This window comes from Ylistrum balloti, unplaced genomic scaffold (assembly GCF_031769215.1).
Source record: "Ylistrum balloti isolate Yb309-2 unplaced genomic scaffold, AGI_CSIRO_Ybal_v1 Utg369648, whole genome shotgun sequence".
Classification (NCBI taxonomy): domain Eukaryota; kingdom Metazoa; phylum Mollusca; class Bivalvia; order Pectinida; family Pectinidae; genus Ylistrum; species Ylistrum balloti.
The window spans coordinates 645711-664077 of record NW_026781905.1 but is presented as its reverse complement, the minus strand read 5'-3'; the positions used below and the strand labels follow the sequence as shown (position 1 = coordinate 664077).

Here is an 18367-nt window from a genome sequence, read left to right as displayed (position 1 = left end):
ACCTATTTCTCTCGGTTGGTGGCATCCATCCCGAAAATTGTTGTGTGGCCAACAAGCCTAAGATCATTAACACAACATTAAGACGAAATAAAATGTATATAAGTATCCTTATGGTGGAGTAATGCTCGAAGGCGAGTTGATGATCCCATGGTATTTTGTGTCCGTGAATGATTTCATGTTACAGATGAAAGAAGTGAATTCATTTGAGGATCTTGCATGTTCGTTACCTTCTTCTAATTAATGTTTTAAAAAGCAAATCATTCTTGTACTGGGAAATACGTTATTAACATTAGTGTTCCCACAGACATGTCAACAGATTGTAAAAGACCTAACCACATGTAATACACTCCCGTATAGATCACTAAACCACATACAAACACTGTTACCGCTCGCCTTTTTGTCAAACGATCTCGTCGCAAAAGTCGGTTTATTTTAGCGGATTTCGCCGACAAGAAGTGACAATGAAATTGCATCCTAATTGTCCTGAAGTTCTAACATTAAGTTTCCCCATCAGGTGCTACTAATTGTAAGTACCCTTGCCTTATACCTGTAAAGACATATCTTCATTCACATAACGATTGTAGTCAAAATTTACCAATGATAGTATAATATGTTGATGAAACCTAGATCAACCTCATGTAAAGTTAGAATATCCCGCGTATCGAATAGAATTTGGTGTTTGCCGATTCTTGACGGTATTTGTAACGGTTAACATACATATTTACGAATAGAAATTCTTTTCCATGAAAAAATATGAAAGTGCGAAAATACTAGAAATTTATCTATATATATTTACTTTCAGACTTAAATTTGAAACCCCGCCGAATGAAGATTATTCCAATTCCTCAGTAACTATCTATACTCTCATAATCGTTTCAAATTAAACCAGGATCCCCAGTTTGTTATAACTAATTTCTAAGTGCAATATATCTTTAACTATAATGAAACTTAAATGTCCAAATAATTGTTAGACTTCTTTAAGTTAATTAATTCATTAGTATATCAAAACAGATCCTTAAAGAAAACTTTTTAAAATCTAATCTTTGGTCTGGATGTTATCTGGTTTTTTTTTTTTTTTTTTAAACAATTTTTGGCGTCCGTCTGGCCACGTCGACTCTTTTCCAGAATAACGTCTTTTGTCATTCCGTATTCGTACCGGAGTTTGGTTCTTTACTTAGGCATGACACGCACAAAGCGGAACTTATTTTTAATCACTAGAGAGTTCTGACGATAACATTGTTAATAGATCAGACGAGAGCTTTTACATCAGTGTGATTAGATACATGCCAAGGGACAGAGCATCATTTAGTATAAAGAAGTTCATGATCAAATGAATTCAGTCTGCTGTAAATGGTTAGAATATTTAATTATTCATCTGTGATCGAAATGAACTGGTGCACATACCACTTACGGGTCCTCAAACTGTCAATAAGGCCGTCAGACCGTTGGGGAGTGATCATTTATTGGTAAGTAAGAACACAAAAACGTGTGAAAAATTTATAACAGCACCAACGCATCCGAGGTGACTACTGTTTAAGCACACTGTTCATCAGGCTAAAACAGCACACGTAATTGAGTTGTTTTGGTCATTGTAGATAGATGTCGCTAGAATGGCCAATTCTATCTGTCACCGGGAAATTATATAAATAAAAAAACATGCAAATAGCTCATAATTATACCCATAATCCTGCGATGGAGATGAGTAGGTGGCACTCTGTTAACTCGGAACACTCACTGAATTAGTTCCTCACTTGTCTTTCCGTTAACCCAATAATGACCAGGCTCTCAACAGACATACGTTTTATCGACCTGAGAGCGGACACAACCACTAGTTCAACCGTCTTCTGAACTGTATATTACATTCAGATAATTAGTATCATCCTTTCTAAGTGTTCCTTCTTTAAGTTAATAAATATCTTTCATAAATGTACTGTATAGCCGGACATTTTCATGGATCAATATTTTCGCGATATTCATTTAAAACGTTGAATTTAACGAATTCAACTTTTGTGATTTGAATGAAAAAAAATCTAATACACTCGTGTCTCATTGTTTCACGAATTCAATTTTCACGACAATATACAAAATATCAACCCCGAAAAAATAACTAGTCATGCGGTATTCAATATACATAAATATATTTAAGTTGGGATTAAGTTACATATATATCTATCATCTTTTATCATCTATATGACATTTTTACATTGAATTCTGCATCGTTTCCGTATTAAGCTCTACTAATTTAGACGATAATTGATAAATATTAAGATTTGTAAAACATGTATATATAAATGTCATATAATTATCGTCGTGTTTTCTGTAGTACCTGTTGTTGAACTTCAGTGGGTTTCGGTATCTTATTAACGTCTTTAAAAGTATATAAATAATTTACAAAAAACGTTTACAGTGTTTATTTGATCTCATTTCTAACTAGTAATCTGTCTTACCCAGAATGCTTACAGAACCGGAAATAGAAATCTTTGATGTGGTATTGTTTGTAGAGAATGTTTGCGTGTTGGTCACAAGGTTGTCTTTCCTAGTATATACGTCACTATCCGTGATACACACAAGATGCTGGCATGAGATTGATTTTAATAATTCAGTTGTAAATCTGGTAATCACGGATTTGCTTAGGCCCATACTTTGACTATATATCAAACTTTATACTTTAAAGATAAGGTCTCAATTAATTCAATTAATATAGATAGGTACTTCCAAAATAGGTAAAATGCCCTTAGCGATTGCCGTGCTTAACGTATATTTATCCATATCTATGGGCTAGTCAATATTTTTTGTATTGATTAAACTTTTTTTTTTCAGATCAACTGATTTATGATGAAATCGCTGACAATGTAGGAGAATATGCGTTATTAATACCCGACAATTAAGGAAATGAACACTGAAAATAACGTAACGCGGCGTCTATAAAACTCCTTTATAATTTCACACCTGATAGATAACAGATGTACTTGCTCATCTTCAGCAGTAAACTACGCTGATAATGCCGATAGAATTTTCCTATTTCCAGATAAAGATTGTTCAACAGAAGCATTGTTTTTGCTTTACGACTTCTATTTATTAATGAAACTACCAGATCACAGTATCAGTAATTCGTAATTCTGAACACAATTAAATATTTACGAATATCTTTTATTTTCGCGTATTAAATTTTGAATTTATTTAAAGTTTGGTTTAACTGTGTCTAACTTGAAATGTGGAGGAAGAAAAATGCGCTTTTCACTTGAATGTCTTTGTTCAATTTTCAAGATGTTGGAGTGCTGCAAGCCCCTTCAATGAAAGTGTGTAATGGACACCATCAATAAGAATTTAATATTCGAATTGTTAGGATTACCAGAAGGTAGTATATAGGATATAGATATAATAAGCTAGTCCTCTCTCCACTTTATATCTGTGATACTATATAGGTGTACAACTAGGTGGAAATATGTTGTCAGGAAGTGGCGCTAAATTTTGCGAATCTCAATATCTCCTATCGGTGACTTGAATTGAAACCTAATCGTACGACCACCATCGGAGGTAAAAATGTCGCAAATACATAATACAATTAAAGCTTGTCTGTTGTCAGCAGCAGTTTGATGTATCAAACATGAATACAGACAGTTTATGTCGAAACCTCGCTCTTAATGACTACCAAAATGTACCTAAAGTGCGTACACGTGTTACTGCGCGCACTGAACGTGCGAACACGATAGTCGAGGGTCGTCCTTAGAGATAAGTAATTCCCTCTGTACTGATGACACGTGGGAATATTTCAATCCTTTTTTTTGGGAAACCTCTTACAAGTTTATGAACTATGGGCAGCTAAAACACTACACAGGTGTTGAATTAAGGAAGTGATAAATGTTGCTACTTAATACCAGGAACAGCGGTTAAATACCATCATGATATCTCTTCTCGGTGATTTGAATGGAAACCTGGTTGTATGGCAGACATAGGAAAGTGTTCACGAGGTACAAATGTCGCGAGATTGGTGCAGTCGAGTTATAAGCGACATTAAAACACTCATGGATATAGGCAACTATATATTAAAGTGCTGTTGACACACTTTTGCTGTCAGACTGTAAAATACCAAACGGGTAGGTACAAGTTCCTCTGTATTGTATGATTTCAAAACGAAAATCAAATATATGCATACCGTAATGCCGTGGATTTTGTGAAGGCTACTGTATACTGCCATTTCGGACCTTCTATAAATATTTTTTCCGAAAGCAGATGGTGAAAGTGTGTCACTATCACTTTTGGATACTAGAATTACTAACGATACATAGAATGACGAAACATCACTATTATTTATTTTAATACATTACCAGACCACAGTACGTTTAACTCTTTTTCTGCATAGTTTAATTCATTATCATCTAGTAAGTACTTTAAATGAACGGATATACTCAATAGCAGATAAAACAACATGAGGAAAATTCTGGTTATCATATTCATTCTTCAATTAAGCGCATGTAAAGAGATGGACATAAAATAAAACGAATGGTTAATTGGTATACAAGATATTTCGATCGTGGTAGTTATAAGACATAACAATGGACGCTTTATAAGCACCTGATCATGGTGTAGGCCGTGCTAGCGTGGATTACAATTCTCACCTCTTCAAGTCACATTTACAGTGTTTACAGTCTGTTTTAAACATGTTTACCCAATAGGCCAATCAATTGTGTCTATTGATGTTGTTTGGACGTCAAATCAATTTCATCAATAATTTGTTTACATATTTTTGTTGAAGGCATTTAGGACGTCTTCCGGTCTTGTTCATCAGCGCGGGCTGTTAAAACGTATGAAATAATAACTTTGTCTTGGGATCAATTTAATGACGTTACAAACTGAGTACATAAAATAATATCACTTATAATACACCTAAAGGTAAGAATGCAAATTTCTTACAATAGCACCAGGAAATTAGAGAATATTTTATATTTTTTTTCTATTTTTGTCAATATTGGCAGGTACTTCCGGTACACTATTATATACAGCAATAAGTTATCCTTTTGATTGGGAATGCTTTCATATATGAATTGAGAATAATCAATCTTGTTAAAGGGAGATAATCTATCACATCAAAAGGAAATCGTCTGTCTTATTAAAGGGAGATAATCTATCATACCAAAAAAGAATTGTGTGTCTTATTAAAGGGAGAAAATCTATTATATCAAAGTGAATGGGGTGTCTTATTAAAGGGAGACCATCTATCATAGCAAAAGGGAATTGTCTGTCTTACATAAGGGGGTAATCTGTCATATCACATGAGAATTGTCCGTCTTATTAAAGGGAGATAATCCGCCATATCAGATAGGAATTGTCTGTTTTATTAAAGGGAGATAATCTGTCATATCAGATGGGAATTGTCTGTCTTGTTAAAGGGAGGTAATGTGCCATATTAAAGGGAAGTGTCTGCCTTTTTAATGGGAGAAAATCTGTCATATGTGCATTGTCTGTCTTGTTAAAGGGATATTTATCATTTCTAAAGGGAAATGCCTGTCTTATTAAAGGGAGATAATTTGTCATATTAAAAAGGGAATTGGTTATCTTAATAAAGGGATATAATATGTCCTTTTAAAAGGGAATGGGGTGTCTTATAAGAGGGGGATAATCTTTAAAAGCAAAAGGAAATGGCCGGCTTTTTCAAAAAATTCGAGTAATCTGCAATAGCAAAATGGGATGACTTATTTGAGGGATGACGTGTAATATGAAAAGGGCGATAAACAAAGAGTATATAATTTCTCGTGTATACAATTTTCCCTATGTTGATATCACGGCCATCGACCTTCACTGATGTAGTTGACATCTCGGTACTCTCGTTTTTTTATTTATTTTTATCGTGTAGGTTTCAAATATATTTTTTTAATTCTGTTGTCTGGAAATTGATTTAAAACAAAATTTTCAATAAATATATTTTAGATGTTTTGTTACATAATCGAATTAGGTACATTACGATGTATAGAATATTGATATCAAACAAACCTTTTGTTTATCATTTCAGGTATGTGCCACTCTAGGGACCACTGGAGCTTGTGCTTTTGACAATCTAGCAGAACTCGGTCCGATTTGTAAGTACACTCATACAACGAGGTAAGACAACATATGACAACTGTTCTTATTTCTATGCAAAACAACTACCACTATTCTTTTTGGGGGATGTTCTCTTATTCCAATACCAGGTAATATTGGCCCTGAATTAGATCAAGACAATAAAATGACATTGGGGAGAGGAGGGACATTTTTTCACGGATAGTTTCACAAGCAGACTAAATTGCCCAGTCTTAACGAGCTGTCATAATGATAATCCCAATAATATCCACGTGACATCTGTATTTTACTTTGGAATATATTTCATTATGTGTCACTGAGAGCAGATTCTACATATTTAAATCTACATCTAACGATGAACTGTGCCGCTGTTTCTTCACTTTCATTCCCTCCTTAAACCGCCTCCCTAAACCCTAGCTATTAAGAGTGATAAATAAATAAAATGTTGTATTTTGTTTTGCAATATTGTAAAGGAAGGCAAATTTAAGTTTCATTGTTTCAAAACAAATAAGAACAGGATTTACTATGCTACGCTTGGTGTGCGTTCCTTTTGTCTTTATGACTTCATGAAATTAGAATCGAAATTTCAAATCACATCCATTTAGACTAACTGTGACAGCAGTATTCTAAATTTAAGCAGAAATGTTGTGTACATTTTTTACCTTTATAGACACGTACATGACAACACTTCTACTTTCCAGTCTAAATCCCTTTTAATGTATGTACAGTCTAAATCCCTTTCGATGTATGTTTCTGTCTAAATCTCTTTCGATGTATGTTTCTGTTTGAATCTCTTTCGATGTATGTTTCTGTCTGAATCCCTTTCGATGTATGTTTCTGTCTGAATCCCTTTCGATGTATGTTTCTGTCTAAATCTCTTTCGATGTATGTTTCTGTCTGAATCCCTTTCGATGTATGTTTCAGTCTAAATCTCTTTCGATGTATGTTTCAGTCTAAATCCCTTTCGATGTATGTTTCTGCCTAAATCTCTTTCGATGTATTTCTGTCTGAATCCCTTTCGATGTATGTTTCTGTCTGAATCTCTTTCGATGTATGTTTCTGTCTAAATCTCTTTCGATGTGTGTTTCAGTCTAAATTCCTTTCGATGTATGTTTCAGTGTTAATCCCTTTCATTGTTTGTTTCTGTCTGAATCCCTTTCGATGTGTGTTCCAATCTTAATTCCTTTCGATTTATGTTTTAGGTGAAACAGAAGGTTTGTACCTACATATCGATGCGGCTTATGCCGGAACAGCTTTCATTTGTCCAGAATACCGGAAGTTCATGGCCGGAATAGAGTATGCGCACTCCATTGCATTTAATCCATCAAAATGGCTGATGGTTCACTTTGATTGCACGGCTATGTGGTACGTATTTAATACGTTCCCGCAATATCCTCCAGTCGGTAGGGTTTAAACTTTTCCTACAACCCTACATGTAGAAGTGGGGTTAATGATGATAGAGCTGCGGTTTTTAGAAGACCAGGTGAAGATCCAAGGTGTGTCATTTGTATTTTGCAATGAGCTAGAATCAGGGACCATCATCATATAAAGATACGTGTATGCCTTTTGTCATATGAATGTTAGCTGGGATAGTTTAAAGGGTGGGGGGTGTCTACTTCTAGTTGATGACATTTTAATAGAATTACATGCTGGAGACACGCCACGTGTTATTGTAAAGTGTCCTATGTTTTATGTTACCTTTCTGCAGTCTAAATTTGTAGGGCTGTTGGTCATTATACGGTTGAGTTCTTGACATTAACATATGTGTATACTTATTTGTCTAGGGTGAGGGTCAGTGGTTATTTACTTTAGCAGACAGTAAATATCAGTACACGATGATTCGATATTAATCAAACTATATTTGTTTTGTCTAGGGTGAAGAACAGTGGGTCCCTTCACCGTACCTTCAATGTCGATCCCTTATACCTAAAACATGAGAACACCGGTAAGTAAGAATATCTCGATATTAAATATTACGAAATGTATTTCACATTTGGGTTGACGTGTTAATCCAAAGATACCACGTGGCTGTAAAATCAGATTTTTCCTTACATTCATTGACATTAAAATTAATCTTACGTCATTTTTTATACATTTTTTCCCCGTGATCGTTGTATAGCTCTCCCAGACGTCATCGTACCGAGATGTGATTTGATAAACAACAATTATATCATATATCCAAGAAATATCATTACCCTTACCCAATTTCCTTACTATTGATATCATAATGCGTGTTATTATACAACAATGGTATCCTATCCGGCCACGTTATATTTCTTTTAACACGATAATTCGAGATATTAAATCAAAATTTTTATATATTAAGTCAATATTTCGAGAATTTTAGAGATGGTAGCTCGAAATGTACTGTTATTTTCGTTACTATCACAACATTTTGACGTACTATCTCGAAATTTCTCAAAATTACTATCTCATCTCGAAATTTCGAGTTTAAAAAAATTAAACTTGGCCAAGTCCCTCCATCTGTGAGTCGCGGGTTTGTGAATATTACAACTACACCTTGATCACCACCTCGACATTTTTTTGGGTAATTGTCATGATCTAATCTCGATATACTCGCTAGTCTAAAGACGGCAGCCATATTTTCGGTTGAGGCAGATGATCAACATTAACTTTGAAAAAACATGTAATGGTGACCTGCTAAAATGTGTCATCGAAATGTGATATGGAAAATACGATGGTATCAATCTTTGTGATATTTTTTTACTTTTCTCCGCTTCAAGTGGGTTTGTCGATAGTATCAGAATCGATACGCTTTACCTAATCGTTATAGTGTGTGATATACTCCATCCAGGGGTCAAGTACATGTAGAATATTAAATAAAAGTATGTCACATGACATTGTCTCCTACCTTTACTGGATAATAATGATAAAGAAAATTTTATAAAAATCCCAATCTCCATTTGCAAGAAACGCATTGACAACTCTCCCAACATAATATTTTGTCGATGCCCGTCTACGTACGATGTCTGCTGTTTTATTGGTGTTATTTAGTGAACAAAAAACTTTCCGATTCGGAGAAAGACATGACGAATCTCAGGTATACACATCAATGTAAATAAAAATTCAGACTGATAACACACAGAAACATTGTAAGCCTATATATATGCCTCAACCTAAATCCTGATGCTAAGCAACTTGATTGAAAAGTAGCCTAAGCTTCTACGTCACCAATGATTGAAAGGAGAGTTTGAATTGGTCAAGAGAATGTGAGGGACCGTTTCGAACAAAATGTAGATGTTTTGGTTTTAACGAAATACATTGATATTACGATAATTACAAGACTTTTAGACTCACATTATTTTAGAATCGGGGAGAGGAAGTTTGTATTAATGCATTATACTGGATATTGGATCATGAATCATAACTGTTTCTCGTGTTAAAACCAAAACTCTTTATCATATCTCCAATATATGCATAAAAACAAATATGCTATTCCCTAATTGAACCGGCAATAAGAAGTCTAGCTTGAGAAGGACCAATTTCAGGGTAGACAGAACCAAGACAAGTAGAGAAAAGAGGAAAATTCTGTACATACAGGACATTGGATTAAACAGTTTCCGATTTACTCTGCTTAAATTCGATTTGGCAAACACAAGGCAGAATTTCATAGAAAAACGCAACGCCGTTTTCGTGGGGACGTTGATTTCGTCAGTTGAATGTATGGCTTCTTCATACTGGATTAAGGTATTTATATATTGTAATGCTTTTCTAACACTATTTCATGTCGCTATTTATTCCAAATGTTATTCCAATAACACTTTGCAAGATTTAGACAGCTTAAAAATAATCTGACATCACAAGGTTTCGGGAGACGTAGCTTGCTGATGTACATGGAGAAGGGTTACGCATTGTCTCACTTTCTTGTGTGATATTCAGTTACACGTGTTCTTTGGGCACTAGTACGTAAAGTGGTTCCATTGTTGTTCTCATTTGAGAATACCTGGTTTCCAGCTGCCCTTACACGTAACATGATGCCAGCACTTCTTCAGAAATAAATGTGATACAGTTTAAAAGACTCCTCGATATTTTTTTTCTTCTCTTTTTCTACTTGTTGGCGTTGATGTATCACTCTTTACTCCTAGACCCTGTAATAGGTTCGTGTCAGGAAAACGTTTAGGTAAGAACGAAGACGTTTAAAAATCGTTAAAACGTTCATCAAGGAGCGTTAAAGAATTATATGCAAATCGACACCATAATTGCTACGAATTGAGATAAAATTTACACCTAAAATGCATAGATACGGCGTCGCTTTACGTTTAAAGAAAATCCATACATGGACTACACGGGAATTGTGGGCTTTGAATAGAAACACAAAACACGTCAATCGTCTTATAATATATGAGTGTAGTTTTCCCCGGCTTGTCTCCCTGTTGGTACACACTGAAAGAAACACTTGATATCGAATCTAAAATTGTCATTGAAGAAATTGTTTAAAATACATGGCACCTATACATGTTTTATGTTCGACATTTTGTCGCATGTTAATAGTGTATGAATCTGACACTATTAAATCACGTAATATTCCAGTCAGATACCATCAATGCCTACTTATACAATTCTCTATAGATAACGAGGTTTTCTCAATCTTAGTCATAATTGAAAATTTACATGTCTCCTGAAAATGACAAGTCGACGTCGACTGTTTACATTCGCAATAGGAATACACGTTGTTTATTGACAGACTATTTAATCACAACATTCAACATTTCAAACTCGCATAAACATGAATTTGGTTTATTGTTAAAAAAAAACAATATACAATGTACTTCAAAATTCACATTTTAAACTTTTTTGTACAAATCATTTCTTCATTATTTTTTTTTCTAAATCTGACAATAATGTTCCTTTCTTGTTACTTATAAATAGTGCATATACCACTGAATTTATTTGAATCTCAACTTTAAGTGCCAATTGGCACCATTTATACCCTTAATAATGGCCATCATTTCTTGGTCCAATGCACGCTGCAAACACACTTGGACGCGGCTCATTGAGGAGGTCATTTAAGTGTTAAACAATTGGGACCATCATCTATCTTCTTGTCGCATTTGTCGATATTTCATGGAAGAAGACACATTACAATCCTTTACGTACAAACCATGCAACTTAATTTGACGTCTTTATTCTCATTTGATGTAGATTCCAACAGGCTAACATTTTCTAATCAGTTTCACCAAAAAGCTTCATCATTCTGTTTGTGTAGACAGATTTTCGGGTCTCATTAACGTTTTATTGACCATCCCAAGCTGTGACTCCTTTATGTTTACCGTACATTTTTTCTGGACGTGTTTGAAATCTCTTTACCCCTATTATACCACTATTTGTCAGGTTTATAGCTGGCGAGTGACTGGCCAATTAATAGGTGCTGGTATTGAATCAATCTTATCAGGGATTTTGCACACTTCACCAATAAAGGACGATCCGCACTCGAAGGGAGCTGACAATACGATTGAATGATAAAATATGTGATCTGTCAATAAAATCACTCGGAATAGGTTAGTGCGGTCCTGTTATCAGGCTCTCAGATAAACCCCATTGACACCTACGTAATATCGAGAACACTTCAAACAAAATTAGACGTAAATTAATTATAACTGGTCAGTGCTTAGCGTGTCCCGAGAACAACAGCTTTCGGTACAAATGTCTCTTCTCAATGCACGCTAACTTGATCGAGATGGAATCACGATAGAAAGACTAACATTAGATTAAAATCAACAGTATCCCTTATATGGGAATCAAAGGACTGTCCGACGGGGTCTTGTATATATGATTGTGTTATATCACTCAGAGAGTTTCTTTATAACTAGACATGATTATTTTCTGGTTTTTAATATCCTACAAGTTAGATGTTTTTAACACTTCATTGTAATAAACCAGAAGATGATTTCAGTTTTCATCATTCAACTCATCAGTCTGTAAACAAAATTGTTAAATATAGATTTTGTTACGAAGACAATATTTGAATCAGTTTTCCCTTCTCGTCATTAAACTGGTCCCTTGTGAATGAATAAATAAACGTGTCAGATCTTAAATGGACATGTGTTATCAGAATACAATATAATATGAATATCGGCGTCCTTATCAAGTTCTGTAACACCATCGGAACTTAAATTTTGTATAGCTTTATTTTCATATTTATATTGAACGTCTCCTCTCTGCTTGCCATACCAAATTTACACGTCTCGGTCTTTACTATAATATATGTTTCTGTCGAATTCTATTTTACAAAACTCCTTTAATTAATTTCAACATTCCATACCCCTGGTTCAAATGATGACTGCATGATATAGATATGACCAAAAAAGGTACAGCTGATCAAATTTCTCTGAATCAGACACTTTCTTTTCTTTTATTGCCGATCTGAGAATAACATCTCGCATTGTAAAGAACGTTAATGCAGTTGTCTATGTCACATTTTCATATAACATCATTAATTCCAATTGATGAGAAGGAAGAACTTAAAATTTACATTGGAAAAGAAATATTCTTCACCATCGACAATTCCCAATTTTAATCAGGATCAAACGGACGATGATTTTAAATATTCATTTGGCATAAAATTGTAAATATCATTCTTCCGGATGTTGACTCCTATATACATGATTCATTGATTTCATTTCCTGTTGTGCGCAAGCCATACTGTTTTAATCAGTCACACTTGCAATCAATTGACGTTTGTAATTTGTAAAACGAAATTCGGTTAGATAAACTCGTTAAACCGCAATTGAACACCTGTTATCAGTATAATACGAATACCTGTATATGAGCGCTAACATCACCAGATGTAAGTTTTGTAGATGTTTTTTTTTTGTATATCAAACATGTGATCACTAGTCAAATTTACAACTCCCTACCTATATTACAACACTGGCCGATTGCGATAACCCCTTACTAACTAAGTTCAATATCTTATACATACACATATACCTCGTGAAAAACACGCGGCTTATACAAAGGAACAGCTGTATGACACAATTGATTCTTAATTGAGCATATGTATTTCGAATTGCAAATGCATGCAATATTTAAACCATAGCTACACCGACACCATAGCACAGATGTGCAGAGATATCTTTATACAACGCCTCTTAAGCGCTAACACAAGCTGATATTTTATTGATATCGCGATTGAGGTATTGTGAAATTTCTTGTGGGTTTTATTTTCGTTCATTTCATGGGTAATTTTTATCTACGAAATCATAATTCTACGAACGGTGAAAATTGGTATAAGCAGACTGTTGCGATATATTCATCCATGAAATTAAGTGTACATGATTAATTTTTTTCTGAAAACCCACGAAAATAGAAAATATCTGATTTTACAGCATAGGGTGAAAAATTTAACTTTCGCTGATAAGTTGTTGGGTTACAGCAGAAATTTATAATATAAAATTTTCAGTGTTAATTTAACTTCGGGTGAAGACAAATAATTGATGGGAGGACGAAATTATTCGTGGCAAATATTTTCCGAAGACAGAACATATATCAGGAACTAGAGCCAATGTATTTCGTTGTAGAAAAAAGTGTCGATATAGCATGTAAAAAATCGCATATATAAATTACCGATTGTTTTCACTAAGTAGGATTTGTGTTTGTACAGAAGTGTTCCTGCTGTCAGTAAAACTAGAGTGATGACTTAGGCAGATGATATTCTTACTGATTGGGCGTGCAAGACTGATTTATTTAATTACTGGGCTGCGGAACCTCCTCGTCTAGATTCCTTAGTGGCCTCTTGGGGTTCACATTGTAAGCCCTTATCATCAATGAAGAGTCTTATAAGGACGAAACGGCTGTATGACACAATTTAATTCTTTGTTTGGCTCTACTGTATCTAACTCTAAATTAATAAAAGGTGTTATTCACTTTTTCTATTGTACAATATTTGTACCTAAGGTTCTGAAATTACATGGTGATCAGGAAGTTTGTATATTTTGATTTTCTGCACGGCCAATGTCGTTATTAAAGCAGAAAACGAAAAACCTTGACGAACACCTGGTCTGCCTATCCTTATATATTACAAGTTTATGTGTAAATCTTCCTTTCATTCATTTTTTAACTTCGCTCAATCAATATAGAGTTCGAATTAATATTCTACTGACTTGTTGATCTTTTCTTTGTTGTTTTCAAACATAGCAGTACGGATATATATTTTGTCTCTGAATAATTGGTTTTGATATCGGCATTGTCTTGTTTTTATATGGCAGTGATAACGTTTGTTTCTAATGATCATTAAAGTCGGTCACCTGGCAACAATGCACTCTTCACCTTTAGATATGCATAGGCCCTAAAATCAGCATGTTATTGTCGTAAAAAGTTGATCGTTACAGATTCGGTTATATAATTTCCTCCGAGACATAACATAAAAAGGAATATTAGATTGATCAGTAATGATTCTCAGATACATTTTCATGAAACACTCGTTACCCTAGTACAACAACAGTTGCCATTGCTGCAGAATATTTTTTCTTTTCTTTTTTGTTAAAGGTACTTGTACTTCTATCTGCTATCGGACCTGTGTCCTACATAACCAGTCAAATTGATCTGGTATGATACACGTGATTGGGTGAACGAAATGAAACGGTCAAATTAAATGGTAGTTATTGAAGCAAACTGCTATAGTAATTCACAACAGATCAATACTATTCGTCAAGCGATCTGTAAAAAGGACTATTGTTCTTCCAAGAATACTCACCTTCAGAAAGAACGACTTCGATTAAGATACTTGTCTAACGTAAATACATGCCCTTTCTTTGACGTGCGGAAACCATTTCCTGAACGGTTAAACCGTCTATGCTATTGCCTTATACATTTTTATAGTCACGGCCAACATGCGCATTTATTTAATAGTAAATAAAATATTTAGCATTGATATAAGTGAAACACGAAATTATTTTCGACATTTCAACTGAATTTTATTGTTTTTGGACTCATTAATATATTTTGCATTTCACATTGAATTACAAAGTTTTTGTATCATAACTTATTTCTGACACTATTTTTATCATTAGGTGCCGCCATCGACTACATGGTAAGTTATAAATGATTTTTTTCTCGAGTAAATATTCATATTTTGGCCGAATTTCAACGGATTTGGTTCTGTTAATATATCGTTACGGTCTTCATTGTTTTCGATGTTTTTGTTTGAATGAATATTAACGTTGCCATATTAACCTATACAAGTCAAATGTTTTCTGTTAATGTTGTTTGATGATAACAATGAAAAGCCATCTGATTTACAAATAATAAAATAAATAATTAGAACCAACATTATGACATATAGCACGTAGATAGTCTGAGTGGGGATAAAGAGGCATGAAGACTTTACACTGTTATACCTGAACTGGTTAAACCCAACATGAAACACGAGAGCAATCGAGCAGATGATAGAAAATCAATATAGTCGACAACACAAAGTATCATTTTCGTTTTATCTGCTTCAATACACTTATAAATGTATATATTGCATATTTCTGGACCATTGATGTTTACATTATATTATGCTTTTCTCCTAATCACTCTCCAGAAGAATTGTTTTTTATATCGGATTATGACTTCACCCTATTGGTGCAGTGTGTGATATCTTTTTCATTATCAACGATATGCACTTGTAAATAAAGCAATATATTAAGAATGATTGATAATTCGAAAATGAATAATAAAATGGAACTCATTGCATAATTTTACCTTTTCATGTAGATTTATAACACAACAGCTGTACCTTATCCATTTGTTTACTAATGTTAAAACTATTCAATATATGTTATGTAATGTATCATACGGTTTATTTAACTCTCATCTATTACTCGTTTAAGCTGTCTTTGATTTGCGTAGCCCGGGTTTTACAATATATCACACCTTAGGCGACTAACATCACTGGATAATAACAGAAACACGAAACAACACTCTGATGTATTGTCGTGATATGATGTCGTATTTCTCTTACTATAATTCTATATAGATACTGTTTACTTGAGCAATCCTTTCTAACAATGTTTCTGTTTCCATGCTTTGTTACCTCGCTCTCTTCTCGGGATATAACAATATTTACTTGGAATCATTTATTGTTCGAATGTCGTTGATCACGTTAAATATGCCTTACCTTTAGAGGTATCTAGATTGTTCTTCTTGTATTTTTTTTCATTTGTTCATGTTTTGTCTGACATTCATCAAAAACGCAATCAAGATTCATCTGACCTATCGGTATTATCGTTTCTTTTAGCACTGGCAGATACCACTAAGCCGAAGGTTTCGCGCTCTGAAGTTGTGGTTTGTCATCAGGTCATTTGGTGTGGAAGGTCTACAAGCCCACGTGAGAAAGGTAGTCCTGTGTACTTGTTCGTGAATCTGCCTGTAAATCATTATTTTGTTCATGTTTGCATTTGAGGTTGGAGTATGATTTTGACATCTTTTCTCTTAGTTATACTAGAAGTCAGCAATAGACCTAAAGAAATATAACGTAAAGAACCTGAATCGATATATTATAGTAATTAGTTGATGTAACGTCTTATTCTAAGGATGGGAGGTCACTCTTGTATTTTGAACAAGAACAAAACATCAGATGTATTTCAAACATAAATGTCATCATGTGTTGTGTGTTGTTTTAACTGTAGGGAGTGCGTCTGGCTGAAAAGTTTGAAAAAATGGTCCGAAAAGACGAAAGATTTGAGATACCTGCCGCGCGACATCTGGGAATGGTGGTGTTCCGATTGAAGGTGATAATGACATTTGACATTTGGAGCTCTCATTGAGTGTACAAATTAATTTCCCCCTTTTAAACATGAAATATCAACAAAGATTAAAATTGCATTGCCGAAATGATGATTGAAATATCCATATCCAAATATAGTTTGAAAGAGAAATCCTTGTGACAATGCTCAAAATAAGGTCGATATTCATATCTGCAATGATATCTGCTCTATTTAGTACCCAGATACTGATAAACATAGTTTTAATCACGTTACAATTTGCCTCGCTACCTTACCTTACTACGTGTCTAATTGAATGCCTAAAACTACAGTGACCTCAGGGACAATTAAAGCAATATCTGTATAAAAATACGATACCTCAATTAAGATATACTGACGAAACCCAGTCACCAAAATGGATCATCATGACGATTAAGCGATTTATATGTATACATCTTATTATTATTATTATTATTAAGGTAAATTCATTTACATTTAAACGAGAACAAAAATAATATATATCTGTCGGAATTTTTTTCAGGGGGATAATGATCGCACAGAAATACTTCTAAAACGATTGAACAAAAGTGGTAAGATACACATGGTACCTGCTGCACTGAAATCAAAATACGTCATTCGATTCACAGTTACCTCACAGTATACGACAAACATGGACATCGAACGCGATTGGAAGATCATTCAAGATATGGCGACTAAAGTCCTTCGAAACGAGGAGCCAGACGAGGATGACGTGTTCGAGGAAACCCCACCAATTCCTGTCGTCATTGAACCGGAAGTGCTGAAAAGAGTCCCATCGCTAAAGAAAAAGGACTATGGAATGAGTCTGTTGCTTAGCAACGTTCCGTCTTCGCCAAAACTTATCAATGGAAGCTTTGCAGCGCTATTTGACAACAATGACGTCATTGTGGAATTTGCTAAGGAAATCACCAACAGTGATTTTAATGGTCGACCGATCCGTTTGTCACCTAGACGACGAATGAAACTCCGGGACCAGAACAGACAGAAGAGTCTCGACTGTGACGTTATGCCCCATCGATCTATCATCAGTCGCTTTAAGCAAGCTTCTCTCGATTCCAAGGTGGACGAGATTCTCGAATGGTCGACTTTGAAGGAAATGACAGGAGGTCTGAATGAAATAGAGGACGGAAATGAGAGCGGAGCCGATTCGGAGGTGGATCTGGGGTCAGGGGTCAAAATGAAAGTTTCAATCGATTTAACGAGTTCGAGTGAAACTGATGCTGACCCGAATCTAGAACAAGATGAACTATCAAACGGGAATGGAGTCCACTCGACCAATGAATCCATAAATGGACATATAGTTTGCAAACATTGCGGTCACGTGATAAACGGATAATCACGTGATATGTGTAACCTACATTTGAAAAGTTGAAACTGATACAATAACTGTGCAATATAAAAAACATGAAAATAGATCGTTGTAATCGCTGTTATTTAATGGTGGCATAGGAAAATATTTTATCTGCTTATTTTGTGTGCATAACTGTAAAAAATCGTCCAGAATATTGACACGTTCAGTGTTTCTAACATGTCGTAAATATATATATGTATCTATATCCTCT

At 34.5% G+C, this 18367-nt stretch overlaps 1 protein-coding gene across 1 annotated transcript in view; it reads left to right on the top strand.

The window, feature by feature from the left end:
- The window catches only part of LOC132556158 (histidine decarboxylase-like), a 55641-nt gene extending 37500 nt beyond the window's left edge, over window positions 1-18141 (top strand). Inside the window, exons 7-13 of the mRNA XM_060220550.1 lie at window positions 6011-6077; window positions 7260-7422; window positions 7932-8002; window positions 15090-15109; window positions 16301-16399; window positions 16692-16793; window positions 17308-18141. Coding sequence (XP_060076533.1) covers window positions 6011-6077; window positions 7260-7422; window positions 7932-8002; window positions 15090-15109; window positions 16301-16399; window positions 16692-16793; window positions 17308-18141 — 1356 coding nt within the window. The remainder of the gene's footprint in view (window positions 1-6010; window positions 6078-7259; window positions 7423-7931; window positions 8003-15089; window positions 15110-16300; window positions 16400-16691; window positions 16794-17307) is intronic.
- Window positions 18142-18367: the final 226 nt, after the last annotated feature.